Raw genomic sequence first — 18,373 nt, 5'->3', positions numbered from 1 at the left:
GAGGTTGGGTGTGTAGCTTGGTTATCCGCGGTACGGAGCCAATGCAAATATTTTTTGTGTGCCAATGGGAACCCGGGACGGCGGAACCATTGTGAGGATACTCGGGAGTCCGGAACGGCGGAACCGAGGTTGGGTGTGTAGCTTGGTTATCCGCGGTACGGAGCCAATGCAAATATTTTTGTGTGCCAATGGGAACCCGGGACGGCGAAACCATTGTGAGGATACTCGGGAGTCCGGAACGGCGGAACCGAGGTTGGGTGTGTAGCTTGGTTATCCGCGGTACGGAGCCAATGCAAATGATTTTGTAAATTGTGTGTGTTAAACAAATGGTTTTTGAAAGATTATTTTGTAAATGAAAATGTTGACACGGTCTACGATGAGTCGCGTAGAAGAAACACGAAACTCTTGGACACCAACGATAGTTGATTAACGAATGTGGATGTGTCATTGTTAACTGCATATATATGTATCATGTGGAAATCGATGTGTTATTCCTTTGTTTATAAGTATGGGTTAGCGGGTATGAGATTACTCTGCTGAGCTTTGTAGCTCACGGTGTTGCCTTTTTGGTGACCCTGACATATTATATGGGTGGCGACGCCGGTATAATGTGTCAGATTTCATAGATGATCAGGGTAAGCAAATCACCGTGGAGACTTTTGGAGCTGAGGAGCTGGCTAGGATAGAGAAGAAGGAGGAGCTGTAGTTAGGAACCTTAGAACCCCCTTCATTTGTGTAAATATTGAACTCTTATGAGAGTATTTGTTGTAAGAAGAGCCAGATTCTATTTTGAGGTTATCAATAAATTGTGACTCTATTTTGAGGTTTTTAATGAAATTGTCTTTTTAACATACCCAAAATTCGGGGCGTTACAGTAAGCGCCAAACGGGGTGCTGTTAAACATGTGGGCTTGCTCCAAAACAATACGCATGTTGTCCCTTGCGGACAATAGGAACCCATATTCTCCCGAAGCACTATTCACAAGCAATCTTATATTCTCTCTCTCTCTCTCTCTCCCCCCGAGGGTTTTTCCGCAAATCTTTAAATTACAGGCCACCTTTCACATTTATTAGATTTGCGTCAAACTTTTATGTATTACTATTTGATTTGTTTTTTCGTTAGGGACTGTATCATTTGGGGACATAAGAAGTACAGAATTTTGTGTATATTCTATTCGTTAATAGAGGTAATAGAGTTAAATTACAATCATTTTACAATCACAAATACTTACACAAAATCATTCACATTCACATTAAGACCCACACATGATACACCTCCAGTGTGTGTGGGCCCCATAAAAAAATGTGAGTGTTTACGGTTGAATAATAATTGGTTAAGTTAATTATTGAACACCTTTTGGATCTGCCACTGCCGACACGACGACACCAAGAACTTGCAGCAGGGCTAGCTCAGGGGTAAGCCCACAATCCCGCGGGCTGGGGCAACCGTAAAAAAAAAAATTGTACTACAATTTTATAATAAAAATACATAAAATTTAACAACATTACTAACTATAGAACGCTGTTACAGGTATAACAGCCAAGCACATATCACTTTTGCGCCCATCTTGGGTTTCGTAAAGATGATCGGAGCCGCTCATTTTGATCCAAATACTTCGTTTATGGTCCCTGTAAAAAATCACCTCAATCCGATATCGGGAAGGGTGTTTACGGCTAAATTTTGAAGCAAAGTTGGATGATTCGTAAACACCCTGGATGATATCGGATTAAGGTGATTTTTTACAGGAACTATAAACGAAGTATTTGGAACAAAATGAGTGACTTTGATCATTTTTGCGAAATCCAAGACGGACGCAAAAGTGATCTGTGCACGACTGCTGTACAACAAATGCTGTACCTGTAGCTTTACTGCTAACTATATGGTTTCCTGGCTTAGTGGGGCTTCTACTCCTTAATCATAAGGTCAATGGGTTCAATACTCATAACTAGCAACCCACTTTACTTTTTTTTTTTTTTTAAATACTTCCATGGTCTAAAGTTTTAACTCTTTTAATATTGAGGCTTAAATTTTATTTGGATATTCAAATTTTATTGACATACTTTGTTTCTTTTTTATCTTTCGTTCAAATATTTGTACTTTTTGCATTAATCTTAATTGAAATAATTCAAATAGAAACCAAAAATTAAGATGATATTTCAGAGCATAAAACTTAATATTGATCAAAATTATAAAACTTAATATTTTGACTCTTTCATTTAACTTTCCATTAAATATTTAAAATGAACAAGTTAAATATTAATAAAGAAAACATAGGTTATGTAACAATAAGTAGAAGTTCCACATTCTTCCTAGGAAAAATTTAGGTCTTTTCTAATTTTTTAGATTGCCATTATTTTTTTGATTAATTATTCATCTCGACGAGAGGAGTGTAAAAGTAAAACAATACGATCAAAAGAAAAAAAAGGGTCACTAAGAAAAAAAAAATTTATTTTGTCCTTAACATTGTTCTATTTGAACCTTTTTAAAAACTTTGGTTCACATTTTTATATTTTTTTGTTCATGTCATCGAGATCCATAATTAATTTTAAAAAGGACGACGAAAAGTTAAAACAAACAAATTACTTATATAGCACCCTAACTGGATTGCATTTTGATTTGGTTTATTGATGTAATTTAATTTAAAAGCACAATACAACCTTTTTTTTATGAATTGATATTAAGGCCCCGTTCGGCTAAATAAGCCAATTTGTTTATTTTTTTTGTCTTTATTCAATTTTTTTCATATTTGTTAGGTTGTTGTCAATTTTTTTGGGATTATTGCATTGTAATGATAAAATGAATCTAAAAAGTAAAAAATTACGATCGGAACCTAATTTTTTTGAATAAAGACAAAAATAAGTCAAAGTCAATTTTTTTATCTTTATTAAAAAAAATTAAATTTTGATCATAATATTTTACTTTTTAGATTGACAAAAAACTAACAAATAAAAAAATTTTGAATAAGAAAAAAAAAAAAACCATTTGGGTTAGTGAGCAAGCAAGTATGGAATTGGATTTGGACAACTCAAATGTCGTCGCAGTGGGTGAATTTTCATAATCTTATATACACCACTATACCCTCTCTCGTATTCTTTGTTCTTATCTATTCTCCGACGCAGCTCTCTCTCTCTCTCTCTCTCTCTCTCCAGACTCCAGACCAGATGGTTGGTGCTCGAGGAATTTCGCTTCAATGTCTGGCTGTGGCGTTGACACTACACGTGGCAGTCATCGCGGGCGAGTTCTTCAAGCCATTCAACGTCAGCTACGATCACCGAGCACTGATTATCGACGGCAAGCGTCGTATGCTTATCTCCGCTGGAATTCACTACCCTCGCGCCACCCCTCAGGTACCCACAAAACACACTACATGAAAAAATATCATCTCACTACTCACCATTACTTAAAATTATGTTTAATTTTGGGTAAAATATGTATTTGCCCCTTAAACTGTACAAAATTTTGGACGGAAAATGTACTTGCCCCTTAAAAATATGTAATGGTATCTGGCGGGAAGTGGTAGTTAAATTTTATGTTAGCCTTGGCATGAATTTTCCGTCCAAAACATGGATAGAAAGTGGAAATTGTCCTTGGTAAGGATTGGTTAGTTTAAGGGGCAAGTGTGTGCAATTGATAGTTTAAGGACGAAGTAAACATTTTTTTGGATAGTTTAAAGGGCAATTACATATTTTACCCTTTAATTTTCAATCTTCTCGGTTCTGTATTGTGTTTCTAAGCATCTCCGGCCTTTGCCTATACTTTTACAGTTCCACTCAAGTTTGAGTAAAAACTTCATTTTGTACGGAACACTCCAATGGATAGCAAAAGTTGGGCAAAATCTTCATTGATGGCATTCGTTGTAACTTTAAAGGCACAAAACAACGTTCTAAAATTTGAGTAAGGATTTGAGCCTTCCTTGATTTGAGTAAAAGTTTGAGTCAAAACTCACCTTGATGTAAGTTTGAGACTTGAGACAAGGTGCGGAGTTGATTTTAAGGTGTTTTACTCAAATTTTGAGTTGAAGTGCTTATCAAATTCCCCTTCTTTTTTTTTGGAGTTTGAGTGAAAAAAAAGGTTAAGGGCCGGAGATGCTGAGGTTATATATGGTATTTGTGGTTCTTATAATCATTTTGAGCTGTTTTTGTTTTATTTCATTTAGACCAAGTACGATTATCTAAATTGGGTTGGCTTTGAGGGAAATGGGTGAAACTGGATTAACAGTAGAGTAATTTTAGTCCAACTGTTTCTTGAAGTTGCTACGAGAACTCTGCGTTTTAAATGTCTCCGATGTTGGACAAGTGACTACTAGTGACTAGTGAGGGATTATTTTGACAGAATGGTGAGTTTGGGAAGTTTTCTAATTGATAGCAAAAATAAAATTAAAAAAATAAACATTATCCAAGTGATTCAGCAATTCAAACCAAATTACATTATCTGCTTTGAATGTTGTTAAGGCAATGCAATTCTTCTATTAGTGTTAGAAGTCCAAACATTTTTAATCAACCCCTGTGATATCTACCAGCATTTGCTGGCTGTCTAGTCTAGTATTAGGAAAAGAGCCCATTTTTGCTTGATGAATCTAATTTGACTCTTCAGACTTGAACTCAGGCTTCAATATTGTTAAGAAGACACGGGCAATTCTTGGGTCACATAGCAAGCCCAAGGACTATTCATGGCTGGACAGTTACTTCTTCGTGTTACAATCTAACAAATGAACGCACGGCAAGTGTGCGATCAGGGAAACCACCACAATAAGAGGAAAAAAAACAAACAATTGATTTAAGCAGCAAGAGACTCAGTTACTATCATCTTGGAGAATACACTTTTATGGGGCTTGAACTTGTGAAATAAGTTCAGGGTTATGTTATAGTTTATCTTTTTCATTAGGGTTTAGGTTATATTTTTATCTTTTTCATTGTAAGTGTAGCTTAGTCTTTTCATTGTATTATGGTAGCTTAGTCTTTTTATTGACTTTTCCTCCCCCAAGGGTTATCTGTCATCGCATACCAAATCTGTCACTGATATTCTGCATCGTGCTAGTCTCACTGTTGACAAGATTGTTGTTAATGCTTTTAGCTGAGTGCTTTCCTTACTTGGCGCTTTTCGAAAATGACCTAGGCATGGATTTCCGGTAAGTCATCTATTGTGACCATGGATCAACCCATTTTCCAAGCTAGAAGAAATTCACAAAAATTCAAAATTGTAAAGACGCTCGAAATTGTAGAACTCCAACCATTCAATACTCCTCATAAAGTGCATGCCAAGTTCTCTCCTTCCGATGGTGTTCTTCTGGATGACCCAACAGAGTATCGTGAATTAGTTGGTTGTTTGGTCTATCTTACGGTGACTTGCCCTAACATCGCTTATGTAGTTTACATCATCTCTTATGGTGCTCTACCCATTGGGCTGCTCTGCTTCATATTTTGCGCTATGTTGATTTCACTATCTATCTGTGTTTATTGCTCTCCTCTACTTCCAATTTGATTATTTGGGCTTATGCTGATGTTGATTTGGCCGGTGAACAGCACCGATCGGAAATCCACCTCTGGTTTTTGTGTTTTTCTTGGTGATTCTCTCAACTTCTAGAAAAGTAAGAAACAATCTTGTATTGCTTGCTCGTGAATGGCACTTCGTTCGCCACCATCTCTTGTTGGGCATCTTGACCTACCATGCATCGCACCCTCCCTTCAGTTGGCTGACTTCTTCATGAAGACTCACGATGCTCTTTGTGCTCACCTCCTGAGTTTAGGATTATGTTATGTGTCTAGGATTATGTTATATTTTAGGGTTATGTTATATTTCATCTGTTTCCTTGTAAGGGTAACCTAGTCTTTTTATCGTATTAGGGTTTGCTTATGGTTAATAGGGTTAGCCTAGGTAAACCTTGTTATCTTTGTATTATTCTTTATCTTGAGCGATACAATGTCTGGTTGTTTCGATAAATTATCAAAACGATCCATGGATTGAGCTGGTGTTTGTTGCAACCCACCAATATCAATGATCGTCAATCCTTTAGGCTTGGATTTTCCGAGCTTATATGCACAAGAGGTATGAATAGAGGAAGAGAGTTGCACTGTAGGCCAGTATACCATTGAAACTACAGTTGCTACCCGCTTTATTGCTTCAAAAGAGCCTTTGTCCAACAATTATAAGCTTGGGCCAAATATAACCCAAACCAATTAGAGCCTTACGTCTCAATTGGTTGGAGTCGGTTACATAAATCCGCATTTTCCATTGAGCTCTATTGAGGGCATAGTGTTCCATAATATTCAATAATTCGAAAACCCGAGATCCTTTCGAACTACCGCCGCCATTGCCAATTTTGGGCTACTCCTCCGCTTGGTGTTACCTTCAACAGTAACCATGTATCAATCTTCCTAACTACAACAACAACATAACAAAACCCATCTAGTCCCCAATCATTGGGGGTATGGGCGGGGATGATTGGAGACAGATCTAACCTTTGGCAATATATGCACAAAGTGATAGCTCTCAGAATACCACTGAAACAGTGGCCTCCCTAAACCTCCAAGAACCGATGAGCTACAGGGGCGTTTTGTTGTAGAACCATGCCTCCAAATCAAAGCCAAATGGCATCAATCTTCCTAACTATCAGAGTTATTATAAACATATCCAAATCACCTTCTATTTTCTCTCATCTTATCTTCTATTAGTGTCACCGCTATCATTCCGCAGATGTTCTCATTTCAAATTCTATCACTCAAAGTATTACTACGTATCCATCTTAACATTCTCCTTTCAGCGACGCTCATCTTACTCGCGTGTTGCTTCTTAGTGGCCCAACCTCCAGGGGCGGTTCTAGTAAGAGCCTAGAAGGTTTAAGCGAACCATCTGGGTTCAAAAAATGCTCTGAATTTTTTAAATTTTTTTGTATATAAATTAAATTTCCCTAAGCATTGTCGGCAGTTCGGCATTGAGTTACTCGTGCAAGGTTAAAATATGAAAATCCAACTAAATTTGTTCACAATATTATAGCCAAACAAAATAAAATAAGCCCAGCCTAAATAAGTTTGACTGTTTAAGAATCTAAAACTTACAGCGATGTAAAAAAAACAAAAGTAACGGTTGAGAACTATTCTTTTTTTACGTGAGTAATAAATATTACCTTTTTTCCCCTTATTTTTCCAATGAATACATCTAAATCTTTGCTCCAATCATCTAATGTAAGCATGGGCGGCTTTGCTAGTATTTTTTGGGGTTCAAGTGAGTTCATTGGGATTAAAAAAATACACTAAGATTTTGTTTTTTTAATATATTTTGATTTTTCTAAGTTATTGTTGTACTGGGTTATTGGTGCATAGCCAATATAAGCGAAAATCTACTTAAATCTGTGAGTAAATAGATAGTATATGACAACGAAACAAAATTAATCAAGCTCGATTTATTTTTAATCAAATAAAAATCTGCATTTAAGATAGAGTTTTGCATTGCAAAAAATTTCTGCACGATTTTGTCACCGCTGAACCGAAATCCTGGAGACGCCACTGCGAACCTCAGTGCCACATAACATGGAAGGCTTTATAGCAACATGAATTTTGCAATCAACTTTGTGGGTAACTTGCAATCTCACAACACCCTCGAAGCACCCTGCCACTTGCTCCATCCAACTTGTACTCGAGGGCATCGCGTCACCAGTGATCTCTCTGAGGTTTCTTTCAAAAAATTTCTTCCCTTGACTTATTCCTGATTTGAGTTTACACCATCAGGACTCAATGTCTCCACTCAAATAATAAATGTAACCCACTCAGTTAAAATTCCTTGCTTTCCTTCGGCTTGGTATTGGACTTGCCTTCAGATCCACGTGTTACAACTTGCACCCATTCAATTGCCCACTAAGCTTACACAGTTGCACAGCATTGTTTTATATAGACGGCGAATTTAGCTGTGCCAATTCGGGTCCATGTTGAGTAAGGTTTTAACAAGTTTGTTTAAGCAACAGAATTTGTTGTAAAGTGCAAACCCTTCGGCTATTGAACCCATTTAGACCCTCCAGTGGAGCGACAAAACCCATCCCATGGTTGAGTTCTGGCACCGGCCGTAATTGCGAGCCACCTTGTATCCATGGTCTCCTACTGATTCAGTGGGCACCATTTCGCATCATCATCTACGAGGCTTGGATGTTTTGCGAGTTATTATACTCTGAGAGTAAGAGAGTGCCCTAGGGAGAGGGCCACCCCTAGACAACACAGTTGGCAGATATACTGTGACCACCTTCTCTCTAGCTTCACCAGAGCCTCTTTCCAAGCATCATTTACTTGAATATCACGTGGTTTAATTGTTCCCCATAATGACATTGGTAAATAACTTCATTGCCCAATACATCCAAGGAAAGAACCTTGTGTGCTGATTTTGATATCACCAAACTCACACCCACTCTATAAACAAGGTGCTCAACCTACTCCACCCCAGAGGTTATAAATTGGGGCAACGATAAACATGTCTGAGGAACTTTAGTACTGACTAGTCCAGCTGCTGCACCAGCTTGTCCTTATATTCTTTCATGTTTGCTTTGTCCTTAGCATCTGCTAGTCTAATCTGGAAGTTATCATTTTTATGCCAATGGCACCATGCCATCCTTTTGTGGCTCCTCTATTCTGCTCCTAGCTTTGTTTTCTTCGCGGAAAATGTAGCGATTTCCTTGGGTTTTGTTAAGTCTCATCTGCATGTTTGTTTGTTATTCATAAGAATGCCTGATTTCTTTATCACAAATGATATCAGATGTGGCCCGATCTGATTGCTAAGAGCAAGGAAGGTGGGGCAGATGTCATCCAAACTTACGCATTTTGGAGTGGACATGAGCCAGTCAGAGGACAGGTGGGGTAATTATTTTTGACAGCCCACCCCAGGGTAATGGCCTCAGATGGTTGGCTGGAACATGATTAGATTTGGTTTACTAAATAGTTCACATATTTTTGACCTGTCTTCTCAGTATAATTTTGAAGGGAGATATGATATCGTCAAGTTTGTGAAGCTAGTGGGATCCAGTGGACTCTATCTTCATCTTCGAATAGGTCCATATGTCTGCGCTGAGTGGAATTTCGGGTCAGTCTCACCTTATTTGCTATCTGATTATACCAGTTCTTTGTTTCCTTTGCAATGAAATGGATTACATTTGTTATGTTTGCAGAGTAGCGAGGTTTCAGATATGAATGGCATGAATTTCTATTACACAGTGCCAATTACATGTTTATATGCAGTTCCAAATGGTTGTCTATGTTTTGATGCTAAGCTGTCTATGTAAAAGCTGTTAACAGTCACAAATGTTATGCGGAGGTTAGGTCTCCTTTTCTTACTGGTTTCTCTAGTCTAGAAGGATTTCTCATCTTTCAACCAAATTTTGGTGTGCTCGTTGTTCAATCCATTCTTGGTGTTGCCATTGTACGTGTAAGAGGACATGCTGGTTTAGCATTGGAGTAGTAGATTACTAGATTATATACAGGAAAGACATGACCTGATTGTACCAAAATTTTGTCACAAGCTCTTCCCTTCCTCCACTCCCCACCCTCTCAACTTGTTTCTTTTCTGCTTTGGTTCATTACCCATTGAACAAGCGAGTCATCGGTCCCAGGAAAGGCAAAATCAATGTTGTACAATTCAAAATCAAGATTTGACCAAAGCCGATTCATACAAATTGTCTTCATTCATTGTACAAAGTGGTTTACCGTGCAGAGCATTTCCTTCCTTTTAATGACCAGAAGAGAGGACCTTCTTTTCTTTTCTACACCATCTTTATTAACCACTACATTCAATCATGGGTGTATTGTTAAGTTGGTACAACATTGGAGTATTTGAATCTAATAGCCACAGATTAGACGAATCCAATCTAGTAGTTGCGTGTGGGGTGGGAAAATGAAAGCCTGTTTTGTGCTGGGGTCATAGTCACACCTGTAAATAGTGAATCTCTTTTTCTTAGTTCGAAATTTGGGAGGCTAAAGCATTCTTTTTGGTTTGGTTTTGCAAAATTGGAAGGATGACATGACATTGGTACAGCCTCAACAATGTGATGTCATCCTTCCAATTTTGCAAAACCAAACCAAAAAGAATGCTTTAGCCTCCCAAATTTTCTAACTCCCTTAATGTGCTTTTAGTGTAACAAGGTCTCTAAGTTTTGTTGTTTGCCCTAGCTAGAATGTTAGAGTATATGTGAACGTTGAGTCCCACATCGGATAAACCAAAAAAGAGTTGGACCTTAATATACAATTGGATGGCTCACCACTTACAAGGCTTAGCCTTTTAAGTGGATATGGGTCATTCAGTGTATATTGGGCCCAAGTAATAAGGTGGACTCTTTGCTGTTACTTCCATACAAATTGGGCCTTGAGCACGCAGTGGCGGGTCGATGTATCAGACGAACTCCCAACAAATGGTATCAGAGTCGATGGTTGACAATCTATGGGAAGACTCTCAGCGCACCATTGAATGGGTTTGCACAAAAAGACACTCGTGGAGCGGTATAAAGTCCAAAAGGTGACTCCTGATGAAGCAAGGTGGCTCGATGTTGGAGTGCTGTATTGGATGGCTCATTGTCGATGGAGTTGACTCGTCGGGGAGCATGGTGCTATTGAATTAATGAGCACGTTGGCTCTCAATGGAGTTCTCATCGGGGAGCATTGTGCCAGTGACTAGGCACGTTGGCTCTCAATTGAGAAGACTCTGAATCGATTGAGTGGTGCAGAATAAGCCTAGTTCGGGAGATAGGGTTGAGAGTATTAGACCTGAATCAAGGGGGAGCTTGGATGCAGAGAGAGGTTAAGGCCCAATGTTCGGTTCACACATGAGGGGGAGATTTGTTAGAACATATGTGAACGTTGAGTCCCACATCGGATAAACCAAAAAAGAGTTGGACCTTAATATACAATTGGATGGCTCACCACTTACAAGGCTTAGCCTTTTAAGTGGATATGGGTCATTCAGTGTATTGGGCCCAAGTAATATGGTGGACTCTTTGCCGTTACTCCCATACAAATTGAGCCTTGAGCGCAGTGGCGGGTCGATGCATCAGACGAACTCCCAACATAGTATGAGTTTGATTTCTGTTCTTAATAGTAGCTACCTCTGTCCTTCCATCTAGAGATATAGCTGACTCTATTACTTCCTCAAGTGAGGACAGCACCAGCACCTTAATCTTTTAGAAATGTTCATAGTTTAACATGGTATTGGAGTAGGCAATAAATCATGTATTTGAATTTTCTAGTTGCGCTTGTTTTGGTCCACTTATCTAGGGATAGCCAGGTTATAGGTGCAGGGAGCGTGTTGACAATTAGAAGAAGTTATTTCTCTATCTAAAAAGATGACCGTTTAGTTGAGTTGGTGGTTGACTGTTGTTTGTTGTGGTGAAATAGGACATTGTGAATAATTCTAAGAGTTAAGACATTGGGAACCACCTGTTTGGAGACGTACTGTCATATGAACTGAGAAGAATGATGATTAAATGAATAAAGTATGTTAAGATCGAAGAAGAAATGCATACCGTGGAACATAGATTATGCTCTTGTTTTCCTAAAGGTGTTTCTATGGTACTAGTGAACTATAAGTAGGATTAAGTTTTTAGCCAATCACAAGAGTGATGTAGTTTCTCCGGCTCATTGTTTGTAGAGATGACTTAATTTCTCTTAGAGCATTAAAAACCAACCCTCAAACTTCCAAGTAAACTATTATGATTCACGATGATACAGTCATTGCATAGATTGTAACACAAAAAATACTAAGTTCTATATTCTATGGTGAAGCAGCTACAATACAATGTATTTAATCATCTTCAACTTTCTGAAAGAATCTGTGGATGATGGATCTTGCAGATGAAGTTATAGTCCTCTTGCTGAGGTTTATAAAAAGGGTATTAAAAAGTAGTTTCCTGTCAGTTCTTATGTTAAACCGATAACCTTGCAGGGGCTTCCCTGTATGGCTACGTGATGTGCCTGGCATAGAATTTCGTACAGAAAATGCACCCTTCAAGGTATAATGTGACTGAGAGCTTTGTCTTCTTTTGCATATTTACAAAGTTTTTTGCTTGATACTTCTCAATTGTGCCTTTACCTTAATGTCTTTCTATGAATAAAGTAAATTGATACTGCTACAAGAAAAAGAGCTAGAACTATGGAGTAGGTTGGTCACAAATGAGTTGTGTCCTCTAGTCATGTGAAGTACCAACTACCATCCATCTGTGGTAGCTTGGATAAGGTGAAGGCAATTGTTCCCATTTTTGTGCCCAGAAATTTAAATAGCATTGCCAGTGTCTCTCATATAAGCACTCTTATTGCCCAGATTCCAAAATTACGTTAGAACACCATAATGCCCAGATAATGCTGCTCACATTGTTCTAAAGCGCACTAATGTTTCACATTGTTCTAAAGCGCACTAATGTTAGGAAACCTTGTTCAATAGCCTTGAAGGGTGGAACAAAATATAAAGGCTTTCTAGGCATCACAAGGTTTGATTGTGCTGGATTTAAAGCAATGAGATAGAAATTAAAGAACTGTATGTTGCAGATGTTTAACAAGTAGTTATACAGTTTTGGGTGTTCAAGTAATGGTCTAAAGGGTGGGTTGGAAAGGTGGGTTGGAAACAAACTGGTTTATGGATGAGGACTTGGTTTCCCCATCTATATCAAATAGAGAATGCTGTCACTGAAAAAGAAAATTTAGCTCTATACTGGAGGCTGGAAAAGTAGAATATTTTGGGAACGTCACCTTGATGCCTATATGCTTACATATTACGTTTTCTTATTATTAAACCTTTTTAAATCTTCGACTCAACTTGTAACAGATACTTGTACATATCCATGTGTTGTATAATGATGTGCAAGAGGTTGACTGGATCACCAAACCAATTATTGAGAACTTTGAAATCACAATAATAAAATGAAATGTAGTATCATTAACTGAAAAAGTTTAGGATACTGGGGAAATGTGAAGCATGGAAGCAAGAAAACCTCTTGAAGTTTGGATGTCATCTTTCATGAAAAACACCTGTTTAGAGACTCGAAAACCAGGAAATCAACTAAACCTAAACTCATATAATATACCTGCATATACACGTTACAGAACAACAAACAATGAAGTTAACCAGTAGATTTTGTCGAAGTTAAAGAAACAAAGGCATACTGTGATGGAGGATTTAGTTGTTGCCGAAGAAGGATGGAAGTAGATGGGGAATTGTGTTTGTTGTGATCGTGGGGAACTGCCTATTTGCACGTGGCAACTGAGGAGGAAATCAGACCATGGAGGATTCTACATAAACTGACGATGGATGATTATGTGGAGAGTTTTTCAATTTTGCGTTTCTGCCCTTACTTTTATTTTTGCCAGAAAGGTGAAAACATATGAATATGGATTTCTTTTTATAAATAGGGGAAGTTGCAAATGTGACACAGCTTCAATGTTTGGTTCACACCATGTGGTGTGTTCTCTTTATATCATGGTATAGATATCTTTCTCGACATCTTGCTTCTCTTTCTACTTGGACTAGGGCTTTAAAGTCAGGGACCATGTAATTTTAACTAGTGTAACCATTCTTTAACTTTCTTGTGGTGGCACATAAATTTCATGAAATCCAGCGGTCTCTATTACGATACGATATTATTAAGTCACCACTTGTCCGAAAGCTTAAGTTGTTAGGAAATTGGCCTAAAATTTGTATAAAGCGATTGAATGCCCCCTCGCGTGCAACCTAAATCACATAAGTCTTCAGTTGGACCCTCCATTCCCGCTCTATGCTCCAGCTCTCAATCCTCGCTCTGATGAATTCTAGTAGTTTGGGATATTTTCGGAAGAAGCTTTCATGCTCGCATTCCCACTATCGCTCGCGCTCATGCATGCGCATTGTGCGACTTAGCATGCCACCTATGTTACATGGGCTCTTCAAAAGGTAAAAATTGAGTATGGTGTGGAATTTGTTTACTACATCTTTTGCTGGACAACAACTAAAAAGCATTTTTAGTATTCAGGTTTACAGCACAATTATGCTTGCAAATTTTTGTAATATGCATGCAATTCTCTATAACACTTTGTATATGCAAAAGAAATATGATGAGCGAATATGAATATTTGGCAATGTCCCTATTTTGTTGTAATAAGAGTTAGATGAGCCAGACATTGATGTGCACTCGTGCTTGAGTCAATGTAACATACTCGGCCTGGTCTTGCACGTGGAGATGCAAACATCGATCCTTGGAGAGCAACAAAATGCCGAAGGAGAGAAGCATAATGCAATCGTGGAACAAATGCAAGCGGATAAACTTGATCCAAGACCTCCCAAAAGCAGTTTGACATCATGTTAAGTTACACATTGTCCCCAAAGCTTTTAAGTAGTGAAGAAATGGGATGAACAGTCTATATCAGAGTAATTCAACAAAACATCTCCATTTAGATCCATGGACCTCCAATTCCACCCGCAAGTATGACCACCTAATTTACATCTAGAATTCCTAGTTCATTAGAGATGATTCCAAGTGAGTTTCATAAAATTACCCGGCAATTCTATGCTCAAATCATCGATCTTTGTGTAGCCCTTGACCCTTGTTGACATGTTTGTACTTTGTAGTTGTACCATATAGTAATAGGTTCCTTGATGGTGGGATAGGAAAATGCAGGCTGCTGATCTTTTTTTGTGTATACATTGTTTCAATGGAACTCAGATTGTGCTGCTGATCTCATGTTCTGTGCATTTAGAAAGCTCTGTATTTTCTGATAAACCGCTTGAACCAATTTCTGTTGTATCTCTATTAGCCATGATCAATGACCCCTCAAGGGGCTCGGTTCTTCAACTAGTTAGTTTAGGCTGACTTGTTAGTTTTGTTTCCTGGCTGTGTGGCTGCTATAGGTTAATTGTTCTTTTCTACTTGGATTCCTTGGTGCTGTTGTTCCTTTACGGAAATATTCCTCAGATGCATTGCTTAGTTCAATAATGTTAGTGTTTATCCCACATTTTAATTATAATCCAAAACAAGTAATGAGTCTGAGCGGCCCCTCCACTCATTGCCAATTGGTTTTGAGTTGGATGCCTTAATATGGTACCAGAGCTAGGCTTTTGAAGGCTTTTGGACATGACTCTCTTGATTGCCCGTTGTTTGTGCCTTACGTGCACATTGGGTTGTTATGATCCTTTGTTTACCTCTCCTCATGTGGGTTAGGGTCGCACGTGCAAGGGAGTGTTAGAGTTTTTTTCACAGGATTAATTAGAACTTCCAAAATTTGTATATGAGCTTGAACGGCCTATCCAATCATTGTCAATTGGTTTTCAGTTGGTTGTTTTAACAGTACACTTATCTAACAAGTGAGGTTTTTTTTGGCCGTCGTATGTATAGTCAATGTACCTTGTTTTGGATATCAAGTACAAAACATTTTGACCAATTTGTTCATGTTAAATACTGCACTGTGGATTGTGGACATAACTTTTGAGTGGTGGTTATGATTGACAGATTGGTCATACCTTATTTACTGTAGGAGGAGATGCTGCGTTTTGTTACGAAGATAGTGGATCTGATGCGAGAGGAGATGCTCTTCTCATGGCAAGGTGGTCCAATCATAATGTTGCAGGTTATACATATTGAAATTATTAAGTAGGGATTAAACAAATTTGTGCCACCCAATCTTTTTGTATGCATACATCACTGTATTCTAGCTGACAAGAACATGAGCTCTTTAATTTATTTGTTTAAGTTGTTCGATGCTTGTGTATAAAGGCCGAGGCTATAATGCCAAGGATGATGATCTGTTCAATTTTTTCATTTTCTGCGTCCTAATGCTCCTATTCCTATACCTCTGCTGCCTACTTACTGGGGATAGGATTAATATTTCTGGCAGTGTGTTTTTTGTCAGGGGAGTAAGCATTTGATTTCTGTTTATGTTATTCTGTCCTTTGAACTAATAGTTCCAACTTCCATATATAGGATTGCCCTCACTGAAATGCAAAATTGAATCAGATTGAGAACGAATATGGAGATGTTGAAGGCTCTTACGGACAGGGAGGGAAGGAATATGTTAAGTGGGCTGCTAAAATGGCCGTTGGGCTCCGTGCTGGTGTTCCATGGGTCATGTGCAAGCAAGTTGATGCTCCAGAAGATATTGTGACTTCTTCTTGCCTTACCTTTCACATTTCAGTTTATTGTTATGGAGATAGTGAAGTTTCCAATATTAGATCTTATCAGCAAAACTAGGCTTGGTTTATTGTAGTTTTTAAGTCCTTGAGATGAAGAATTATAACACACCAGCCCTTTGATTTTTTCCATGTATATTCTCTCACAGATAGACGCCTGCAATGGATATTATTGTGATGGTTTCAGGCCAAATTCCTACAAGAAACCGACACTTTGGACAGAGAATTGGGATGGATGGTATGATCATTTCCTTTTAATGTCATTAGGGTGATTTCAACTTTTGCCTACTTGTTGCATGATTTACTTGAATTTTATGGCTTCAGCATGTTTGAATTGATTAATAAAGTGCAAAGATGGGGAGTATTTGAGAATAACAAGGGAAAAAATGACAGAATGATTTGGGGGTCATTGGACATTTACCAGAGAGGATGTCTTGTGTGAGTGGAGTTCACTCGGTAGAATCGGATTACATCATAGACCGAGTCTAAGCATTCAGTTGAAAGTTTACCGTGCGTAAACCACCAAACTACATTTGCCTTTCCGTTGCCCTTGTTATCATGAAATCAATGAATGAAAGTGTCTGAAATCGCAATATTGGATGATCTCTTATCCATTGAGGTTCATTATATTCTATGGATGAGTTCTTTAATTGGCTTTATCAGCTGTCTCTATCTGATGCTTGCAGCATTTCCTGTCTGTATTCTTGTTCTCATGTCGCATTCTTGGTTTGGCACAAGATAAATTGGGTTACTTTGTCTTGTTTTGGAGGGATGAAATCTGGTCAAATATAGGAGAAGATTTTGTAGAATGTCAATCAATTTGGTAACTAAATTTGGAATGACAAATTAACAAGAATCAGAGGGCATCGAGACATGATCCATACCTTTTGTTGGTTAGATATCTGATATATATGGAACGTGAAGAGGTTGAAGTTAGCAACTGATGTTTGCGTTGAATTAAGGTTGATTGTTAGGTGTTGATTCTGTCGTGTCAATGGGGAAAAAAAGATATGATTAGAAAATAAAAAAAGAAATTGGTATCCCGCGGAGAAACTAGTATTCTTGGTGGCTCGGGCTGCAAAACACTGTTCAAGAATTCATTAGTTTGAAAAACAAAAGTCTAACTGATGAGGATGTTTGTATTCCTCAAACTTGGCACTGCAATCAATGCCCTTTTCAGCAGTAGTTGTTTAGGTTATGATGATCTGTTGCTGAAGTGTCTCCTTAATGAAATACGATTGTCATACCGGCTCTTTTTCTTTCTTTCTTTTTGCTTACTGCTGTTAGAACTGTTAGTGGAAGGTGGTTTCATTCCTCAAGGTCTTTAAGCTGAGAGTATATTACTGCGATTTGCTTGGAACTTGATTCATCTATCTGGTGTGAAGGTATACAACCTGGGGTGGAAGATTGCCACATAGACCTGCTGAAGACCTTGCTTTTGCTGTGGCTCGCTTTTTTCAGCGTGGAGGGAGCTTTCAGAATTATTACATGGTACATTAACTTTAATGGTTAATAGCATGCATTTTAATATATAATACAACTAAAATGAAATAAAAGAATTGGATTTGCGATCATTTCTATTTTGCAATGTCTTCTTTTTGTTAACAAATTATTTTGGTTTAATTGATGTTCAATGCCTTTTAAACATGTTTCCTTCCTATAGAATTTGTTGTATCAGTTTGTATCTGAACTTCTAAAACTTCCGAGGTTTAATCTGAAGTTAAATAAGGACTATGGGGAGAGTTTTCCTTCCTCGCCTTCTTGCTTAATTTATCAGAAAACTAAGTTTTATTTTGGTAATTGCGAGTTACTAAATTTCGATGTGCATATAATTGACAGTTTTTTTTTTAATCCCCTCTGAATTCTCAACCAAGGTGAAGTGGGAAGGTCAACACAATAGAGCCAACAGATCTAAAGCACTACCCTACGTCTCCTACCCTAACTCTTGGATGGATGTCTCTAGTCCTTGCATACCTGGTTGATGTCATACCAAAATGATGCAAGCTGATCAAGGATTGGATTTCATTGCAGGGAGAAATTTCCCGAAAGGAATACAAAAGAGTCTAGCTCCCAATATTGGATCTTTAAACTGATAAAATCAAAGCCTAGGACTAAGATAAAGGATAATAGAAGGCTTAACGCAGTTGTACATCCCTAGCTAGGTACAACAAGCTAACCATATAAAAGACAGACCAACATAGAAATGACTACATCAAGACTTCCCCACTAAAAAAAGAAACTTGATCTCAAGTTAGTTAGC

At 38.0% G+C, this 18,373-nt stretch overlaps 1 protein-coding gene across 3 annotated transcripts in view; it reads left to right on the top strand.

The window, feature by feature from the left end:
• Positions 1 to 3,034: 3,034 nt before the first annotated feature.
• Positions 3,035 to 18,373, top strand: part of LOC131299430 (beta-galactosidase 9) — a 41,574-nt gene continuing 26,235 nt past the window's right edge. Inside the window, exons 1-8 of one of the 3 annotated variants that reach the window (XM_058324974.1) lie at positions 3,035 to 3,347; positions 8,737 to 8,832; positions 8,948 to 9,060; positions 11,908 to 11,974; positions 15,462 to 15,554; positions 15,941 to 16,084; positions 16,263 to 16,351; positions 17,499 to 17,604. In XM_058324974.1, the coding sequence (XP_058180957.1) occupies positions 3,162 to 3,347; positions 8,737 to 8,832; positions 8,948 to 9,060; positions 11,908 to 11,974; positions 15,462 to 15,554; positions 15,941 to 16,084; positions 16,263 to 16,351; positions 17,499 to 17,604 (894 nt within the window). In that variant the 5' untranslated portion in view covers positions 3,035 to 3,161. Of the gene's footprint in view, positions 3,348 to 8,736; positions 8,833 to 8,947; positions 9,061 to 11,907; positions 11,975 to 15,461; positions 15,555 to 15,940; positions 16,085 to 16,262; positions 16,352 to 17,498; positions 17,605 to 18,373 lie in introns of those variants that run through there. The other 2 variants (XM_058324973.1, XM_058324975.1) reach the window with 2 other exon arrangements.

The sequence above is a fragment of the Rhododendron vialii genome, chromosome 9a, assembly GCF_030253575.1.
Source record: "Rhododendron vialii isolate Sample 1 chromosome 9a, ASM3025357v1".
NCBI classification, from domain to species: Eukaryota; Viridiplantae; Streptophyta; class Magnoliopsida; order Ericales; family Ericaceae; genus Rhododendron; species Rhododendron vialii.
The sequence above is the reverse complement of the archived record's forward strand: the minus strand, read 5'-3'. Positions and strand labels throughout refer to the sequence as shown.